Genomic DNA, 18,371 nt, shown 5'->3' with positions numbered 1-18,371 from the left:
GGAATAAAACCAAAGTACTTGCTTTCTGAAAATAAAGGTAAATACTTAAGAGGGAAGATTTAGGAAGAGAGAGAAGGCTTACACAGACACACACACACACGCACATACATTTTAGGAACAGTAAGATTGTAGCCTAAATTACCTCATATACAAAGAACCAAAATACTTGATGCTTGCTACTTTGCAGCATTAAAATGAGCAATTCATTTCTTGTTCAGAAAGAAGTTGGCTTTTTCTGACTGAAACTAATGTCCTGATTGCCAGTTTTCTGTTTGAATTGGGAATTTATCTAATCCTACTGAGAGGATTAAAGAAATAATGAACATGTTGTTGTATTTTGTACCTGAGAATGTTCTTGGAATCCAGTTAATATCTGTGAATATGAGTTATAAATGGAGCAGTCAATTAAGTTTAGTATTCTTCTATTTTGGACTATCAGAATCAAATGATGTTGCTGTTTCCAGTAAAGGTAAATTATTTAATTTTCAGTAATGAAGAAATTTCTCTTGGGAAGAACCAGTAAGGGTTGTTCAAAAGCCTAACACAGAAACCTCATGTCCTCTCTTTCACAAAAGTTTAGACGATCTCCTGTTTGCCATTTCAGCAGTTCCTTATGCTACCCTAAACATTTTCAAGGGATGTATTCTGATCTTTGACAGACCCTGTTGATGTAATTAGTTAGTAAATGGGAACACATTTTCCCTGTTTGTCTTAGATTTTAGAATAAAGAAATCAACACACATGGTAACACACTAACAAGTCAATCTCTCTTTTGTGCAGGTATAAAATCTAAGACTGTGTTACAACCAAACTGTAAGAAAAAAGCTTCTCCCACCACAAAGTAAGTTTTAATTTCTGGTATTTGTGACACTGGGCAAAAAATAAAGATGATAGCATTCTGTTGTAAAGCAGCGCACCATAAGTAATAGATCAGTAGTTTTTTGGTAATGTTTTGGTTCCATATCTGAAGAAAGGAAATACTCTTAACTTTTCATTTCTGAGAGGAAATAAAATTTATATACTTTAATATAATTTTAGAATCCATTTCTTTATTTGAAGCCTTGCAGCACTACCTGTCTTTTTATGTAACAAAATAGTCTATGACATAAGACTCTTATGTAACACTTACTTTGCCTTGAAAAGTTGACTGTATGCTTTTATCAGCTGGCATTATGTTTTAAAAACTCCTCTGGCTATTTCAGCTTGCTGAATGGCAATTCAAGATGGAATAGTACATGCACTTTAGTCCCACTGATACAGAGTTTCCTTGAGAAAGTGTATGAATTAGCTAGAGGGAACTGCATTTGAGACTTCAATCTGAAACCTCCGTTCTACCTTATTCACAGGCACAGAGAAAATAGAATATTTATGCTTCCAGTACACCAGAGGTTTTTCTAAATGTTTGGAATTATTTCCAAAAAGCAGAGTGGAATGAAATTGCTGCATCTTAAAAAGAGAGGAGTCTGAAAATACTAGAAAGAGGAATCCTTTGTTAGAGTTTCAGAATAGAGAGAATATGTATAGAAAGATCTATTATGAGATAATTATTGACAACTACTGCTGTCAGTTCATCAGATGTTATTTTGGTTTTGTTTGCAGTAGTAAAGGTCATTTGGGAAAAAACTACTATTTTTGAGGTGTCTGTAATATTTATTTTTAAATTCTGTATAATAGCTTAATTTAAATGTTCTTTCTGATTTTTTTTTGGGTTTTTTAACCAGATCTTCAGAGAAGGATCATTTGAGAACATTAAATCTGGAGCAAAGGCTGTCTGTTGGTTCTGATGATGAAGTAGATCTTGTGCAGGAACTTCAAAGTATGTGTTCCAGCAAATCTGAGCCTGATATAAGCAAGGTAAACACAAGGCTTTTAAATAATTTACTGCATTACCATATTCAGTTGGTTTTTATGTGTTTAAAATAAATTTTTGATTTACAAGCCCTGCTTAAACTGAAGAAAATTATTAAATTATTTGGGAATAAGCCAAAGTCAACTAATATATGATTCATTTGAGGGTAGTTGTTCTGGTTTAACATACACTATTTTAAATTACACCTTCACCAGTTTTTCTTGTAAAGATTTTTGCAGTGAAGGATGAAATTTCTATAAAATCATAGAATAGCCTGAGTTGGAAGGGACACACTAGGATCATTGAATCCAACACCTGCCTCTTCACAGGATCACACTGAGAGTTATACCATGTGCCCAAGAGCATTGTCCAAAAGCTTCTTGAACTGTCAGTGACCACTTCCCTGAGAACAGCCATCCCTGCATTACTGTTCCCTTGTTATCTTTGATGGTCTCATTGCTCCCATTAGGAAACTGTTCTGTAGTCTTAAAGACATAGAAAGTTTTCCCTAATATGCATTAAACATTTGGTTTGATACAATCCATCAGCCTTCACAGCACTGGCTCAAAGCTCCTCTGCTCCGTACGCAAAATACAGTTTACTGCCCCAAGCAAGAGAGGGTGGATTGGCCTAGTTCTTTAACAGTGGGAAAAGAGGGTGAAGGATATTTGCAGGGCTCATAGTTTTGGGCTGAATTTGATGTTTTAGATGTTTATGGGGGATATGTTGAGGCTGAGTGTGGAGCTGTGGATCTCTCTCATTTTTTCTTTTATACCGATACCATGCAGCTTTCCCTGTGGCTCAAGCTATTTATTATTTTTCATCTTTCCTCCTAGCACAGCTGATGTGGGTGGCTGTGACAGCAGGCTGTGTTCACACTGGAGCAGCTGTTCCATATCTTTTGAAACATGGATAGAGTCAGTCTTAGGCTATTGTCCAGTTAGGCTGTGCATGACATCCTCTAGGATTTCCCTGAACAGCGCTTCCATTAGTTTTGCTTTTTTAAGTATTCTGTTTATTCTTAGAAGACAACCAAGTTTTTATTAAAGAAAAGAAATATTGTGTTTGGGAAGATTTTTCAACCTGTTTATTGGAACCCTTTATTAGTGTTTTGTTTTGGGTTGTTTTTCCTAAAGTATTTACAGTACATGCATGAGTCACATGCACCAAGCTAATCACTAGTCAGTTAGCAGGGATTTACTGTAGCTATCCTTAAAAGAATTGGATGTGCTTAAAGAAATGGCAACCAACTGAAAATTGTGTTTAATAACATGCAAAGTATAATTGCTTGTTGATGACAATTCAAGGAAATACGGGTTAGATAAGGAAGGAGATAGATGTCAAGTCTTTTGTTCAGTTTCCTCACCATGGGTGGAACCATCCTTGGCTGGAATTTCTGTTGCTAATTCCCCAGATGCCTAGTAGAGCCTTGCAGAAGTAAGGGTGCTGTTGCATGCTTTCTTTGTGTGATGTAGTTTCAGGATGCCAACAGAATAAGTATTTCTGCTCTTTAATTTGCCCTTTCACTCGAATATATTCCTGTTGCCCTCACTGAGTTGGGATTGAATATGTTTGCAGAATTGAATTGGATCAGCTTGCCCCAGGATAAAATATCTAGTTTTCAGTGAGGACAGCATCTTGAGCAGGCTCTTTTATTTTCTGGTCAGGAAAAATAGAAAAAAATGGAAAGAAAAATAGTAGGGAAGAAACATGGCAGGAGAAAGAGAAAACAATCATTCATTTCTCTGATGTTCCTGGGGGCTGGTTAAAATTTGATGGGATACTGCCCTTAAGCTCCACTGAGAAATACTAATTTGGAAATGCATGCTTAATCTTCCTCTGTAGTTGATATGAAATCTCCATCTCCCATCTTCTAAAAATGCACTCAAGAGTAAAGAAGAGATATTTTAATTGTTCTTTGGATATTTATGCATTGCATTGTACAGAAACCATGAAAATAAAATCAAGCCTCCAAAAATCAGCAAATTTAAACATAATCACTGTGAATTACTAAAAAAAAAATCACTGTTTTCTTATCTTTCTTTAGATTGCAGATTCTAAGGATGAGTTACTGATGTTCAGTAAGTCCCAGAACATTCCTGTCTTTTCAGCAAGTGGTACTAACCCAAATAAAACAAGAGCACAAAAGGTAGGTGAAATGAGTTTTACAGTAGGATAGGAAAGGTGGCTTGAGTTTTTCCAAATCTGAATTTCTGACTGGATCCTAAGAATTAGTGCCCTGTTTATTACAAGAAAAAACTGTCATTATTCTTAGGACACTTGCTAGACTACCATGCCAAGTTTCTTTCATGTGTCTTAATAAAAGCTAAAGATTTATTAAAACAATGGATGTACTTGCTTTCAGTTTTGGCTTTCTACATAAAGCCATCTCCCCAGGCCAAGTATTTTTGACATCACATTGACATTACAAGTTATTTCCATCAGATATGAAGAGAAATAAAATCTGAGTTTGTTGTTTCCTCTCAATTAATGTCATTCAGTAAGTTTGCAAAAGTACCACTTTCAAAATTCTTTTAAAATTCATCAGATCTGGTTGCTCTGATGTCAGAGCTCTCAGGGGCAAAAATATTGAAAAGACATGATATTACCAAATTTTGTGAATAGCTTTTTTTTTAGAGGTATTCAGTGCCTTTTTTTGACCTAACTATTTGCTGAAATACACAGTCATCTTGCTGTGTTATATATGTAAATAAACTTCAGTGATTTCAGAGTGGGAAGATAAGATGAATATTATTGGAAGATATAGTAAGTCTATTATCATCTTCTTTTCAGAAATTTTTATTATTGTTTGTGGGCACTGCCATCCCTACTAAATACAAAGATGATATTATGTCCTGCTTAGTTTTCATTCTTTGGAAAATTATGTTTTCTCTGTTGCTACATTTTGTTCCCTTTTCTTTTTTGCTCTTTGTACTTGTGAACATCAAGAGAGCTTCTGAGCTCAATTAATCTTAGCCAGGGCTTAATCTGTGATCTGTGTTCCCTTACCAGGCCTTCTGTGTTCCTTTGATATGGGTCTTTTGGAGGCCAATCCTGATGTTTTATCTGATTGCAGTAAATTGTTTTCTAGAGACACCATTTTCTGCTGATACAGTGAAATTCCTGAAACTAGATTAACTAGCACACCTTAGCATTAAGAGAGCTGACTTTCACAGACCACCAAACATTCTGAATATGAAGGTACCACAAGGATTTTCGAGTCCATGTCTTGAGTGATTGACCCATGCGAGGACTGAACCCACAACCTTGCTGTAATCAGCACCATGCTCTGACCAGCTGAGCCACTCCCAGGATCAGATGAGTTAACAGTCTTGCAATCATATTTCTTTATATCCAAATATTCAGAAAGTTAGACTACTGCCTGTAATTTTACTTCAACTCCATAGAACAGTCTCCAGTAAAAGAAATAATTTTAACCCTGCAGATCCACAAGTAGGTGTACTCCTTTTGAATATTTCTCTAAACACATTCAGGCATCCCAAATCAGAGCTTCACACAGCAGTGATGCCTGGATAATCTGCTAAGTTAGTACCAATAAGTCAGTGTACCAGTTCCTACTGTACATTTCTCCTAGTGATTTTTTTTCTTTAAAAATCCTGCTAACAACAGAAGGCATTACTATATTGACTTCCAATAGACAAGTTTAGCTACTTGGGAGGTTTGTATAAAACTTGGTCAAAAGCTTTCATACAGAATTAAAAATAATATTTTTCTGGGAAGATGTTGGCCAAAATGAAGGAAACACAACCCAACCATGTCAAACAGTGATGCTTATTTATACACAAAATGGTTTTTTTTCCTTTATTTCTAGGATGGAATGCGTCCTCTCAGCAGCAGTCGAACTGTAGAAAGCAGCAACAGTAAATCAAAGACAGAGTTGGGTGATTCAAGAGTTAAATCTTTTCTTCCTGTTCCTAGAAGCAAAGTCACCCAGCCTTCTCAGAATACTAAAAAAAAGCAGCAGCAGTAATACAAGGCAAATAGAGGCAGATAATAACACAAAAGGAGAAATTTGGAATTTGCACAAAAAAGAACAAATAGAAAAATCCAATAAATAAACCTGCCTATCTTACAATTTTTTGTGTTCATACAATCTCTATTGCAAAGAACCAAGTACTTAAATATGTAAATATTTTTTAAAAACAAACTATTACCCTGTAATGTAAAGTTTGTACAGGACCACAGTTTTATTTCTATGTACATCAGCTGGAAATTATATTGATTTAAAGTTCAGAAATGGGCATTTTGCCTCCTCCATAGATGGTTGGGTTTTTTTCTTCTTTTAATATGAAAATTACTTATTTAAATGATAATATTCAGGGGTACCTGCCACAGGATTCTGTTTGTGTATATACTGTACATAAATATATTCTATTAAGTTCACATGTTAACCTGCATTCAGATAAGTTGCACAATATATACAACAATGGCTTAAAGCTATTGTTCATGCATTTTAAAGACGTTTTATCTTCACTTAATGAAAAATTAGCGAATGTGGCAATAACTGAAATGTTTGGAATTGCAGATCAATTACTTTCAGCTACAAGCCATATTAAATACTTTGATTTTGTCATCATCATCTGCCTGCTGAATTGTGATTTTGTTTATCTCAAGCTTCTCTTCATCTAAAATGTAATGAAATTCCTTTATAAATTTCATCTCTTAAAAAAGGAAAGAGATTGAGAAATTAAAATGCAACAGAAGTTATTTTTCTCAGACTCTTACTCTTTGATAGATTTGAAGAAAATGTGATCATTTATTAACTTAGTTTTTCTTGTATACTGTAAAAACTTTTATATGCTTCATTAGTGTTTTAAAAGCATCCAAGAAATAAAAGTGTTTTACAGAAACAGATTTTACTGAAAAGGAATTTGAGCAAAAGCTTAACTACAGTATTATCCAAGATAATGTAGTAGCTATGAGTTACTATGTAATTATCAATTTCTGTTGTGGATTTAAGATGTAATTGCTATAAAATGATACTTGAGTTGCAGTTAAAATTAACTCTTTGTCATTTTTCTCTCCGCCACTGAGGTAGATCATGTTCCCATGAGGGACAGTTGCTATGCAGGGCATATTTCCCCAGCCTCTTTCTACAATAGTTGCAGTTACATCCTTGTGAATTGTAGGAGTGTGGAAATGTGCGCTGTCGAGATAGCTCACCTGTTAGGCAGGGGAAAGTGCAAATTTTTCTGGAGATCAGATTTTGATGCCTTCTGCTGGGTTAGTGGGAGATGGTTTGGAGAATTTGGACAGTAATATGCCTCTAATATCCAAAAGAGCGTTTTTCTCAAAATAAGCCTGGATGAGGAAAGGATTAACTGTTTCCTAACACTTTGCCTTTGTATATAAAACAGTTATCCCAGACTCATGTCAATAAAATCTTTGTATGGCATATTGGCTTGCATTCTCTGAGTTTGTGTGTGTGTGTTGGCTCTATAGATTTTGATATTAGAAGTTTATTTCTGAAATAATTTCCTGCACAATATATTTAGAAAGCACTTTGGTTTTAGGCAATTGCTGTTTCACTAAGACTTCAATTTGCTGTGTGATAGGAATGTGTAACCAAATACAGAGCATTTCTCTAGAGATTGATTTTTACTTTATATATTTTTCATTCATTTTTGTGCTGAAAAATGTATGCTGCTTTTGCTGGTGGTTCTTAGCAGAATGAGTCAGCTGCCAAGCACTGCAGGTTGGAGCAGTGAGTCGCAGCAAGTAGGATCCCTGATGTGCTGAAGCAGTGAGCAGTGGTGTGGTAGCTTGTGTGAGAAGCTCAAGTATGGATTTCCTGGCCAAGGAGGAAATATGAGTGGAAGACACTATTTGTCAGGATCATATAAATTTCAACATCAGAATTTGCAATAACAATTTTTTTTAAAGAGCTATAAGAAAAGAAAAATCCTGACATGCTTCTAAGCCAGGTTTGTTCTGTGTTTAAAATACACCTTGGAAATGTCACACCTCATTTAGATGAAGTGTTAACAGTGTGCTTCTGTGTGGGAAGATACTGGGCAGTGTCCTAAAATATGCTCTGAGGCATATTTTAAAACTGCATATTGTCTGTGAGAGTAAAAACTAATCAGTACTGTACTGTGCATGAAAATCTGTGGAGGACAGAGTAACTTTGGTCATGGTATGAAAGTTAGGTCTCTTGCTAAATTTAGCATTGCTTTTCAATGCCCTCATTATCCTTCTTTTTCAGCCTGCTGTCCTAAACTCTCCATCTGTGTCCTTCCCCTTTTTGACTTCTGTCTGCTGTCATTTTGTTTGTCTGTCAGTTCAACGCAGTGTGTGATCTCCATGCAGCTTTAATCTCACAGTATCTTGCAGATCCCCTAATTGGTGGTTCTCTTCTGCACTAAGTGCTAATCTCTCGTTAGGCCACAGCAGTTCCTGCCCTCAAAGAGTGAGCACCACAAAACTGTGACACAGTTTGCTTGTGGACATGCTGACTTCTCTGCTGGCTTATCACTTGGTTTGTGATAGGTCGTGCTGAAGCAAGGCCAGCCTCTGCTCAGGGTTTCACTTGTGTCTTCAGGTTCTTCCTGTGATGCTACACTTATCCTCATACCAGCTACTCTCACTTCAGGTTTGTAATGGGCAAAATCCTTTCTCTTCCTTGCTTCCTGTGTCTGGAGCAGAGAGGATTGGAGTGTGCTGTGGTGAGCCACACCCATCCATGCTGCATCTGCTCCCAGCTATTACCCCATAACTTTGAAAGAGGTGAGTGAAGAGAGAGGCCCCATCTCCATGGAGGAGTATCTCAGAAGGTATAGGGAAGCTTCTACTGGTGAATCCATTTGACAGGTCACTGGGGCAGTGAAAGACTTATAATTTAGCCCTCATTTGACTACACTACGTTCTTTATACCCATCTCAATGTCTTCAAACAAAGAAAAATGAAAGATGCTTCTCATCCATCTGCTCTGTTAAGTACTAAACATGCCAGCTCATCTCTTCAAGCCAGTCCTGAAAATAAAAGCTTTCAGCATCTCCCCAATGGTTCTTATTTCTTGACAAGAACATGGACTATCTTCTGTAAGTGAATGTCTGAGTCTGTCAGACAATATTTGCCTTTTTTTATTGGGTTGCTGAGTATGAACTCCAAAATTAAACCATGAAGAAACCTTCTCCATCATGCAACAAAGGCAGCAACATTCATCAGCAACAGCAAAACCAGAAGGCCTGAGGCACATCTCTTCCTGTAATACAGCTCAAGTGATTTACAATATACATCCAAAACCCTCCAGCTTTCCAGTAGAACTGGAGAAGCAAAACAGCCTCTGGTGGTGCAAGATGCTTGAAGAAAGGATGAAGGATCACTTTCTTGGTCATAACTGGCTAAAGTGATGTTTATGTTGCTCAAACCATAGGTAAGACACATGAGAATTACTAAGTGAGCTATTCTTCAAGAAACTTGAATAAGTGACTTTAAGGGAGCACAAGGTATGGTAGTACTGGGCTGTAGTATCACTCAGAAACCTCTGGCTGCATTTTACAAGGGGTGTATTTTGAGGCTGAAGTGAGCCCTGGGTAATGAACTTTGTATAAATATTGTTTATCCTAGGAACAGGAAATTGGTTTTAGAGAACATGGGGGTTTGTAAAGGAAACTAATTACTGTATTGCATTGTATTGCTTAATTTGCAAGATGTTTTTGGACAGCAACTAATGGTCCATTAATGAACAATTTTACATCAGTTCTAAAGTTGTGTGGATTTTTTTCCAAATGTTAAATCATAGCCAAGTAATTATAAACCAAAAATACCAAATCTATAATGGAAAAATGAGGAAAAAAATAATCACCAGAACATTTTTAGGTAAATAAAATCAAACAAATTTTGTAGTTCTGAAATTACCTCCAGCAATTAACAACAATTAATACAAGAAAATGCTTTAAAAGGCCTAAAGTTGCTAAAAAATTACTTAAGCATGTTGCTTAAACAGGATAGATAGAATTCAAAAAGTGTAAATGCTATCAGGTGTTTAGCAGCTCTGAAATAACAGCCTGAGAGATTTGAGTCTTGCAGAACTGGAGGAGGTGGATTTTTAGAAAGACTTTGGAAATGGATATTTAATGAATAAAGCACAGCTGGTAAGACACTAGTTAAGCAACTGTGAAAACAAAGTTGTTTGTTGGAATAGCAGGCTTGTTTGACTCCAGTGAGATACTGAGCAGTTCCCACTAATGACAATTATCAAGCTACTTTGTGCAGTTATTTTGTATATTAGATTTATGAAAATGGATAAGTGTGCATAGTTCAAGTTTGTTTAGGCTATCCTTGCTTAGCCTTTGCTCTCCCAAGAGCTTCTTAGTGCTGTAATAGCATTGTGGACACCCTTCTACATTGTGCTTAAGGACAGCTACAGAATCTCTTTTCAGCTTTTTTTGTTAGCAGGCTGCAAAATGAGATCTCACGCCTAGTATTAAAGTCAGCATGCTCTTCTCTGTGGCTGTATGTTGTACACACCCACACTTTGTATAGGTGGTTTTAATGAAAAAGTGCTCTGGTAAGAATATTTTTTATATCTGTTTTATCAAATGCATGCAAAGCAAAGCACATGAGAAGAAAAATTCCCTTAAGTACTGCTCAGCCTGTGTTTATGAAGGTCATTGTTTGTTCTTCCACTGTTTATGGCCTCATTTGCTTCTTTTTTATTTTCTCCCTTCCCTCTTGTGTTCCATTTTCCATCACAAACAGCATGTGCAACTTCCCAGATTAGTTTCAGGCAAACATCCCTGGGAGCTGTCACCCTCTGACAACAGGTACAAGAACACTTACTCTAGAAGGTAACGTGCTCTGCTCAACCTGTGTTGGGAAGGAGAGGCTGTGTCATCCTCCTCATGGAGGCTAACTAACTTACCTCCTTTTCCAGCCTGAACTCCAGAGGAGCTGAAGCAGTGGTTTGGGACTGAACGAAATAGCACACTCTCCTCTCAGCTGCCCTGAGAGGGCAGCATCTTGCCCGGGCTCTTTGGGACTGGCAGTGTGATGGTGGGAGCTGGGCACTGATGGCAGAAGCTGTTTCGGTGAGTGTTGTAGCCCAGGGTGGAGGCCATCAGTCAACTGATTTCCTTTTTCCTTCAAAGTCCTCCTTCTGAGTGTTTGTATCAGCAACTTCTATGTGTCCCATCTGCTACATGCTCCTGCTGTATTTATTGTTTTCTTTCCTGAAATATATCCTCGTCTGCTGAATTCAGCTTACCTACCACCTTCTAACTCTGACAATGACACAAAACATTAACAGTTTCGCAAGCTCTGAAGCATGCACCACTTCTAATGACAGCCGTTCTTTTCTGCTGATCATCTTGTTTATTTAGATTATAAACTCCCCCACTTGGTGTGTCTGCTGTAACTCTGAGTAACATCCTGAACAAGAGCGACCCTTGGCCACACTTCAGCAGCCCTGGCCTCCCAGCCAGCCTTGGCCATATACTCTGTAAGGACTTGTACAAATGGAGAGCTGACTGTGTCAGAAAAGGGACAAGCAGTGTGAGGTGAACAGTTTGAGGGGATAAGGGGAGTGGAGATGGGATTCAAAAGTGATGATACTTCAGTGTACAGTTGGTTTTTCATTGTTATGAATAAAGCACAACTTAGTGGCAAAGAAACAGTGACATGGCAAAACTGAGACCCAAGGGTATGCAGAATACTCTGTGAGCAAGAGGCACTGCTTTGTGGAGAAAATGAGGCAGCACAAGGTGTCCCCCACAGAAAGAAAGGAAAGAGACCCAGGTAAGTGCTAAAGATAGACAAGCATAAAAGTACAGTATGAGGGACAGGGCAGGGGAAAACCGCCAATATTTGCAAAGGAAATGTGTAATGAAGGCCAGAAGGCCTGCAGAGGGGGACAGAGCTAGAGGGAAACCAGCGGGACGCAGGGCGAGCAGCTGGAGTGAGCCCCGGTGCCTGCGGGCTCCACCGCACCCAGCGCCGCCCCCAGGCCAGCTGCTGCTCCTGGACGCCTAAAGGAGTTCAGCCCAAGCCTGAATGAGTTTAGCCCAAGCCTGAATGAGTTCAGTCCAAGCCTGAATGAGTTCAGTCCAAGCCCTGCCGGTGCTGCCCCTCGCAGCTGCAGGGCTCGGGCTCTGAGGGGAGCCGGGCCCAGCGCAGGCCGCGCCGCAGCGTCTGAGGGCCGCAGCACCACCTAGCGCCGCCCGGGCCGCGCTTCCAGCCGCCGCCTTCCCAAAGGACAGAGCTGCTGCTAAAAACCATGGCCGTGTTTGTGACAGGCGGCAAGGACTGAAGTGGAAGTAGCAGATTCAGTCCCCAGTGCCTGCCTCACAAATGGGAGCAGGAGGGGCTGTAATGTGTCATACAGGCGGTTTCTCTTTTTAAAAATTTATTTAAAGAAAAAAAAAATAATCTAAAACACCTGTATATCACTAGAATACTTTAGTGCACAAAGACAGCATTGGACAGTACCTGGCCAAACTCTGGGGCTGCCCTCGTTTTCAACAGCTCTAGCATAATGAGACATCAAAGTCTAGTAGCAAAATATCCCTGCAACAATCCAAATATAAAACTTTTTGTACAAATATATTTTTCTTTATAGTACGTAATCACTCTTAAAATACATCATTTCCTTAGCAAAAGTTTGAAACAATATTAAAATAAATAAAATATCCTAGAGAACATTCAGTTCCATAATAAAACTGCAAACCAGAAGAGTATAAAAATTAATTTCATTATTAAAGTCTACTTCTGAGAGGTTTCTTCCCCCCTTTTTTTTTCATTAGGCCAAAGTAAAAAGCATATAAAGATGCCAGACCTATACAGACTATTACAGGTTCACTGCCAGGAGTCCTACCTTTTGCTAGATACTGATGTCAGCCTGCACTCATCCAATTGTGAGTGTGTGCAGGGTCAGGTTAACAGTCTCCTAGGTTTTCAGAGGAAATACCAATTCTCCCTTAACTGTGGAGACATGACAGATGTTGATTGGCTTCCAAGACAATATCCTCTTTTCCTTCATTTTCACCTATGCATGTGGCATTTGGCCTTTCCTGCTAAGCTGAAATTACAGTTGCTGCATGGAAAACAAAGAGGAGGAAGTTTTCTGTGTGCCTTGCTGATACTGTCCCTTAATTCAGTTGCAGGAAGTGAATCCACAGAAGTTTTTTACATACTGATTTTTCTATTTTCCACACAGGTTTGATTTTTTTTTTTGATTTTTTTTTTCACATTCTTCCTGCTGTCTAGTCCTCTCACCCCAGCAAGAACCTTTCTAAAGGTTTTCTGAAGCAATTGTGTCAGGCTAGGCAGGTTACTTCTGCTTGCCATCTCATTTGTATCCAATGAGAGCAGCTTTCCAAAGGAAATCTGGTTTTACCACTATAAGTGGCAAAGCCTCAAAGAGTGTGCTAACTTGCACATGATTAACCACAGAAGGGAAGCAATTCCCACATGCTCATGTGGTTGCTTCAGTAAACACCTCCTGGAAGGCTGAATTTGTGCACGGCTGAGGCAGCTTCAGAAGTGCTGGTCCTGTCACGGTGGGGCACTGCTGACCATTCACTCCACAAAGGTCTCTACACAGCTTCTCACAGTCTTGTCTCCTGCACTTCTTCCTCTGTCTCCTCCTGCAAGGCAGTGATTTGGGGTCGGGGTTTACGTTTGCTGGAGTTTCTGTGGTGTGCTGGCAGGAGCTTAAGGCGCTCAGCGTGACTGATGGCCTGCCTGAAGGAGCTCTTCTCGTTCAGCAGCTTCTGAAGGGATTCGTACTGCCTCAGCTTATTGTCCTCAATCACCTGGAGAAACATCACTCTGTTAGATGAGCAGTGGTGGTGCTGACAGAATTCAGCTAAAGCAACTAATGGAGCAGGGAAGAGACATGAAAACATGGCAAACATCTTCTAACAATTTCTAATTTCTAGTCTGCAGTTTCTAATTAAAACCACAAAAACATGCATTAAAATTTGAACACATGGAAAAGGTGTCTATTGCCCCAATTACAAAGTGCTGCTGCACTGGCTGGTTTCTCCTTGAGACTTGGTTTTACCTCTGAGTCCCTTTATTGAAGTCTCCCAGTACCTTGGCATTTCCCTGGCACTGCTAGACTGCCCAGCTAAGAAAGTGTTAATTTTTCTATCACAAGCAGAGAGAGGAGGCTGCCAGCAAGGTGCCAGCTTTTCTTTGCTCTCTTCTCACTAAACAAGGAAGCACTGCTCACCTCTATTTGAAGGAGAAAATAAGTTTACCCTGTAGGGTTGTGCCAGTCTCTCTGTCAGGCAGGAGCCAAGGAAAAATCAGGCTCCTTCGCTGGCACTGCAATGTCAGCACAGCTCTGGTAAGGGCACGGGTCTGACAGGAGAGAACTTTTAGCATCTCTGTTGCTAAAATGTGGTCTGGAGGGTGGGAAGCGTTTTCACAGGTGAGGCTGCCTGCCTGCTGGGGGCGAGGCTGAGTCCAGCACACACCGAGGAGCAGCACACCCAAAGGGATGTACAACTTGCCTGCTGACTAGCCTGCTTTAACTCCAGGCACTGTTCCTCCTGCTGTGCTAATGCATCCAAGCAAATACACATCAAAAACCATGTTTCATTCTGCTAATAAAATTTAGATGCCCTCTCATAGAAGAGTGAAAAAAATACTCTTGGGAAGAGAGAAGAACCTTATTTTTAAGAACAATTTGCATAACTTGCTTTTTCTTTACGAACCATTTTTATGTAACAAAGGGAATACCCCAGGACTCTAGTAATTTGTCCCCTTGATTACATGTGAAAGCAATATTTACATGGCCTGTTTAAAGAAGTCAGCAATTCTGATCATTACATACTAGGAAACTCCTCTTCCCCAGGCAGCCTCCTATTGCTCAAGTGTAGCTGATTCTGCATTTGCAATTGTAAAACTGTGAGATGCTGAGATTTTTCTGAATCTCCTGAGCCAATCAAAAATATAAGGCGCCAGCTGCTGGATCAGCAGCTGGATAATCTACACAACTTTCCTTCTGGTTGAAACGTTCATTCTTGCTCCTCCAGAGCAAGACCCAGCTCATCTGTCACAGATCAGCTGAAGGAGCCTGCTGCAGTTCTGCTAGTGAGTAGGTTGCTTAACTGCCCTGAATGACCCCCATCAATGCAGAAAAACATCATTTCCACTTGGTGTGTTTTGCATGTTCATCAAATGTGATGAGAGGGCAGTAAGTGAGCCCATGAGAAATGCTCACCAAAAACCTCTGGCATTCCAGCATTGCCTCCAGCCTGTGCTCGGACAGTATCACTGTGCAGTTGGCAAACGCGTGCTTCAGGGTCTTCCTGATCACTTGGGAAGTTCTGAAAGGCAAACAAACAATGCAGTGTGCATGCCCATAACTGCACAGGCCCGTAACACTCATGTCTAACAGCCTGGCTGTGGGTTGTAGAGCTTTGCTCAGGTACACAGCTCTGTGGTGCCTCAGCTGCACCTCTGCTGTCGAAGAACCTATCTGCCATAGAATAAAGGCTGTAGCCAGGCTTCCCTGGCCCCCTGCACAGAATTACCAACATGCATTACTGAAATCAGGCTTAGTAATAGGCCACACAAGTTACAAAAGATCTCCTTAGATGGTGCTGCCTCATGGGTTTTCCTATTCCATATTAACAGAAAAAAACAGAACAAATGAACAAAACATACACAGGGTCCAGGTGAGCACTTGGTTCATCGAGCAGCAAGATTTTAGCTTTGCTGAGAACTGACCGGGCAAGGCACATCAGCTGCTTGTGGCCATGGCTGAGGACACAGCCTCCATCCACAAGAACAAAATCAAGCTTGCCTGGAAATTGCTCTATTACAGACTTCAGCCCAACCTGCCAGAGAAAAAAGGACACAAAAAGTTGGCAAGACATAATTACTGCTGACTGTGGTAATCATTTACATCATTCTAAATGCTATGGAGAGTGATTTTTGAAAGGAAAACAGGCCTCTTTGGTTACTAGGAGTTTAAAAATATAAATGACCAAAATTTATATGCTACATTATAACAACAGAAAATAACTTCAGTCACCATGGCTGTTGTCTCTACAGCTCTGACAGTGTTTCCAGGCGCTCCTTTTGCTGCCCCAAAGGTCTTGTGCACTTTGGTTACACTAAAGGCACAAGGGGCTTCCCTCTGGCACTGGTGACAAAGTGTTTAAAAAGGTGCCCATGCCAAGTAAAGCTGCTGCCTTTGGACCAGAAATCAAAGTCCAGCCCAGGAGATGTTTTCTGACTGTTTCTTCCAGTGTTCCTGTTTACTCTCCTTGTGAGATTTACACCTCCAAGCAAAGCTTTCCATCTTCCACAGATCCAAACCAACTATGGTCCTTGGCCTTATCAGCAGAGTTTCAAGAGACATTTTTACAAAATATGAAAACTAGGAAATATATGTGAGTTGCATGGCTCTATAAAACTCTACAAAAATGTAATGAAACTCCAGAAATTTATAAAGGCCACCTCCCCTGGATTTTTTAAATATTACTGATCTGCAACTAATTTGCATTTCAGGGAAAACAAAAAAATTAGAATTCCTACAAAGGGGTTTCCCTTTGCATGGAAACAAAATTAAACTGTGGTGTATGAGTATATGTGTTGTGTTTCTGAAGAGCTCGTGCTTTGATTTTTATGCAAATTAATGCCGGTGTTTTGTTCCTTGTTCTCTTTTGAACACACATTGTGTCCTTAATGTAATTCTGCATTCAATCGATGGAAAAGGTCTTTTCTTCTTAAAACTGCACAAGGTCTCTCCATGTACCCATAGGTTCAGACAGACAGCTGACTGCAGGAGTGAGACTTAAGCTCACAAGTCAACACAAGTCTGACAGATTCAGGTGCTGAAATATGGGAGCAATAAAACTGCAACATCAGACAAGGCCTTGTTCTCTGCAGCTGATTGCAAGGAGTGTAAAAAGCTGATGCTGATCTCAGGAGGATCCTCTAAATCCTCCACAGTCAACATGGGTCTGGAATAAGCTGACAGCTCATTTCTGTGCCGTGCTCCCCAAGTTACACTGACTCACTGCTGAGCCACACTTCAAGAGCATGAACTTGGTAAACAATCCAATCACTCCCAGTAAAAAGCATTACAGCTCTTTCTTTTTTTATTTGCTTTGCATTCTTGCCCGTGCAATGAAAACCTCCGTATCAAATACAGATTTGCCCAACTCCTTAATGATAAACACTTCAAAATAAAATTGTTTTCACGCCATTGTAAATCAGGTTTAGCTCTTTAAAATCCCAAGCTCAATTCAAACACACTAAAAACAATTCTCCAAAGCAGTCGAGCTTATCTTCTTCAAGAAAGAGGACATTGATCCACACTAAATTTTTTCCTGAGCCTCAGAAAAGCAGAGAAACAGCACTGAGCACACTGTTGCCTTCACTAGGGCTGTCTGAAAAGTTGCTGTCACACCATCTAAACAAAAATGTCATGATATTTTCATTTGACAGTAAATTACAGAACGTGTCTGCTTTCCTCTTTTCCAAATATAGGGAAGAAATTAGAAAAACCCAAGAAAGCAAGCAGAGGCAGAGTTAACCTCCTGGATGGGAAAGGAGGAAGCTTTCAGATTAAGTCCCACACCTGTAAGCACTTTTTGATACTTGAGACTTGTAGTGAAGAAAAGTGGCACCAACGTATGGTTAGGTCTGAATTAATTAGGTCATCTGTACCTTGGGGAAAGGTACCCACTTTCTGGGCTGCAGCCCTTTGCCTCCTGTAATGCTCACCTGACTTTTCCTGGGCATTACAGACACCTCTGCAACCCATGGAGCACTGTCAGAGCCAAGAGTGGCACCTGACACCTGCAATGTGTGGCACCAGTACGACATGGAAACAGAATCTGGCCCCTAAGCTTGGGAATTGGAAAAAAAAATGTTGTGGAAAACTCAACAAAATATTAGAAGACGACCTTCAGGTTCGGAATTCTAACATTCCATGACTCTTATTTTCCATGGCACAGGAAGCTCCATGACACAAGTAGAACAAAAGCCTGAATGCCTTGTCAGAGAAGAGAGCTCCTCCCAGCTGGCTTCCCATTGGCCTGAGAAGTGAACTATCTATTTACATAAGAATAATAGATATGGTTTGTAGCACAGCATGACCTATCCTCTGCCCTTACTTCTTAAGATTCTACATAAATGTAAAATATGGCAGTCATTAGACCTACACAGCACCCTGCTGCAATCACATCACCAGAGGGAGACAAATGACACTGAACAGCTTTACCTCCTCTGCAACTTTCCATATTTCTTCATCATTCCACTGCCCATAAGGATCCAAATTCATGCGAAAACTTCCAGAAAATATGAACACTTTCTGCAAGAAAAAAGACATAAAGACACAGGTAGATAGATAACCTGAAACATTGTATAAAACATTGGAAATTGTGAAGCATACAGACAAAAGAATTACTTTCTGCAATTACCAGATAGAGCTAACTGCAGGTTATTAATTTTTTTTTAAATGCTTTTCCAAAAAAAGTTATTTTGAAAATGCTTATTTATTAAGATTTTGGCAATTATTTTAACAAAATTTTAGCCA

General features: G+C 39.6%; 2 protein-coding genes across 2 annotated transcripts in view; one reads left to right on the top strand and one right to left on the bottom strand.

Moving 5' to 3' along the window:
• The window catches only part of CTTNBP2 (cortactin binding protein 2), a 74,082-nt gene extending 66,817 nt beyond the window's left edge, over positions 1–7,265 (top strand). Inside the window, exons 20-23 of the mRNA XM_058021910.1 lie at positions 781–841; positions 1,722–1,854; positions 3,897–3,998; positions 5,682–7,265. Of these exons, the coding sequence (XP_057877893.1) occupies positions 781–841; positions 1,722–1,854; positions 3,897–3,998; positions 5,682–5,840 (455 nt within the window). The 3' untranslated portion in view covers positions 5,841–7,265. The remainder of the gene's footprint in view (positions 1–780; positions 842–1,721; positions 1,855–3,896; positions 3,999–5,681) is intronic.
• A 6,043-nt stretch (positions 7,266–13,308) lies between these two features.
• Positions 13,309–18,371, bottom strand: part of CFTR (CF transmembrane conductance regulator) — an 87,275-nt gene continuing 82,212 nt past the window's right edge. The window contains exons 24-27 of the mRNA XM_058022998.1: positions 18,057–18,146; positions 15,488–15,660; positions 15,042–15,147; positions 13,309–13,623 (exon numbers count right to left, since the gene is read on the bottom strand). Of these exons, the coding sequence (XP_057878981.1) occupies positions 13,417–13,623; positions 15,042–15,147; positions 15,488–15,660; positions 18,057–18,146 (576 nt within the window). The 3' untranslated portion in view covers positions 13,309–13,416. The remainder of the gene's footprint in view (positions 13,624–15,041; positions 15,148–15,487; positions 15,661–18,056; positions 18,147–18,371) is intronic.

This window comes from Melospiza georgiana, chromosome 4 (assembly GCF_028018845.1).
Source record: "Melospiza georgiana isolate bMelGeo1 chromosome 4, bMelGeo1.pri, whole genome shotgun sequence".
NCBI lineage: Eukaryota > Metazoa > Chordata > Aves > Passeriformes > Passerellidae > Melospiza > Melospiza georgiana.
The sequence above is the reverse complement of the archived record's forward strand: the minus strand, read 5'-3'. Positions and strand labels throughout refer to the sequence as shown.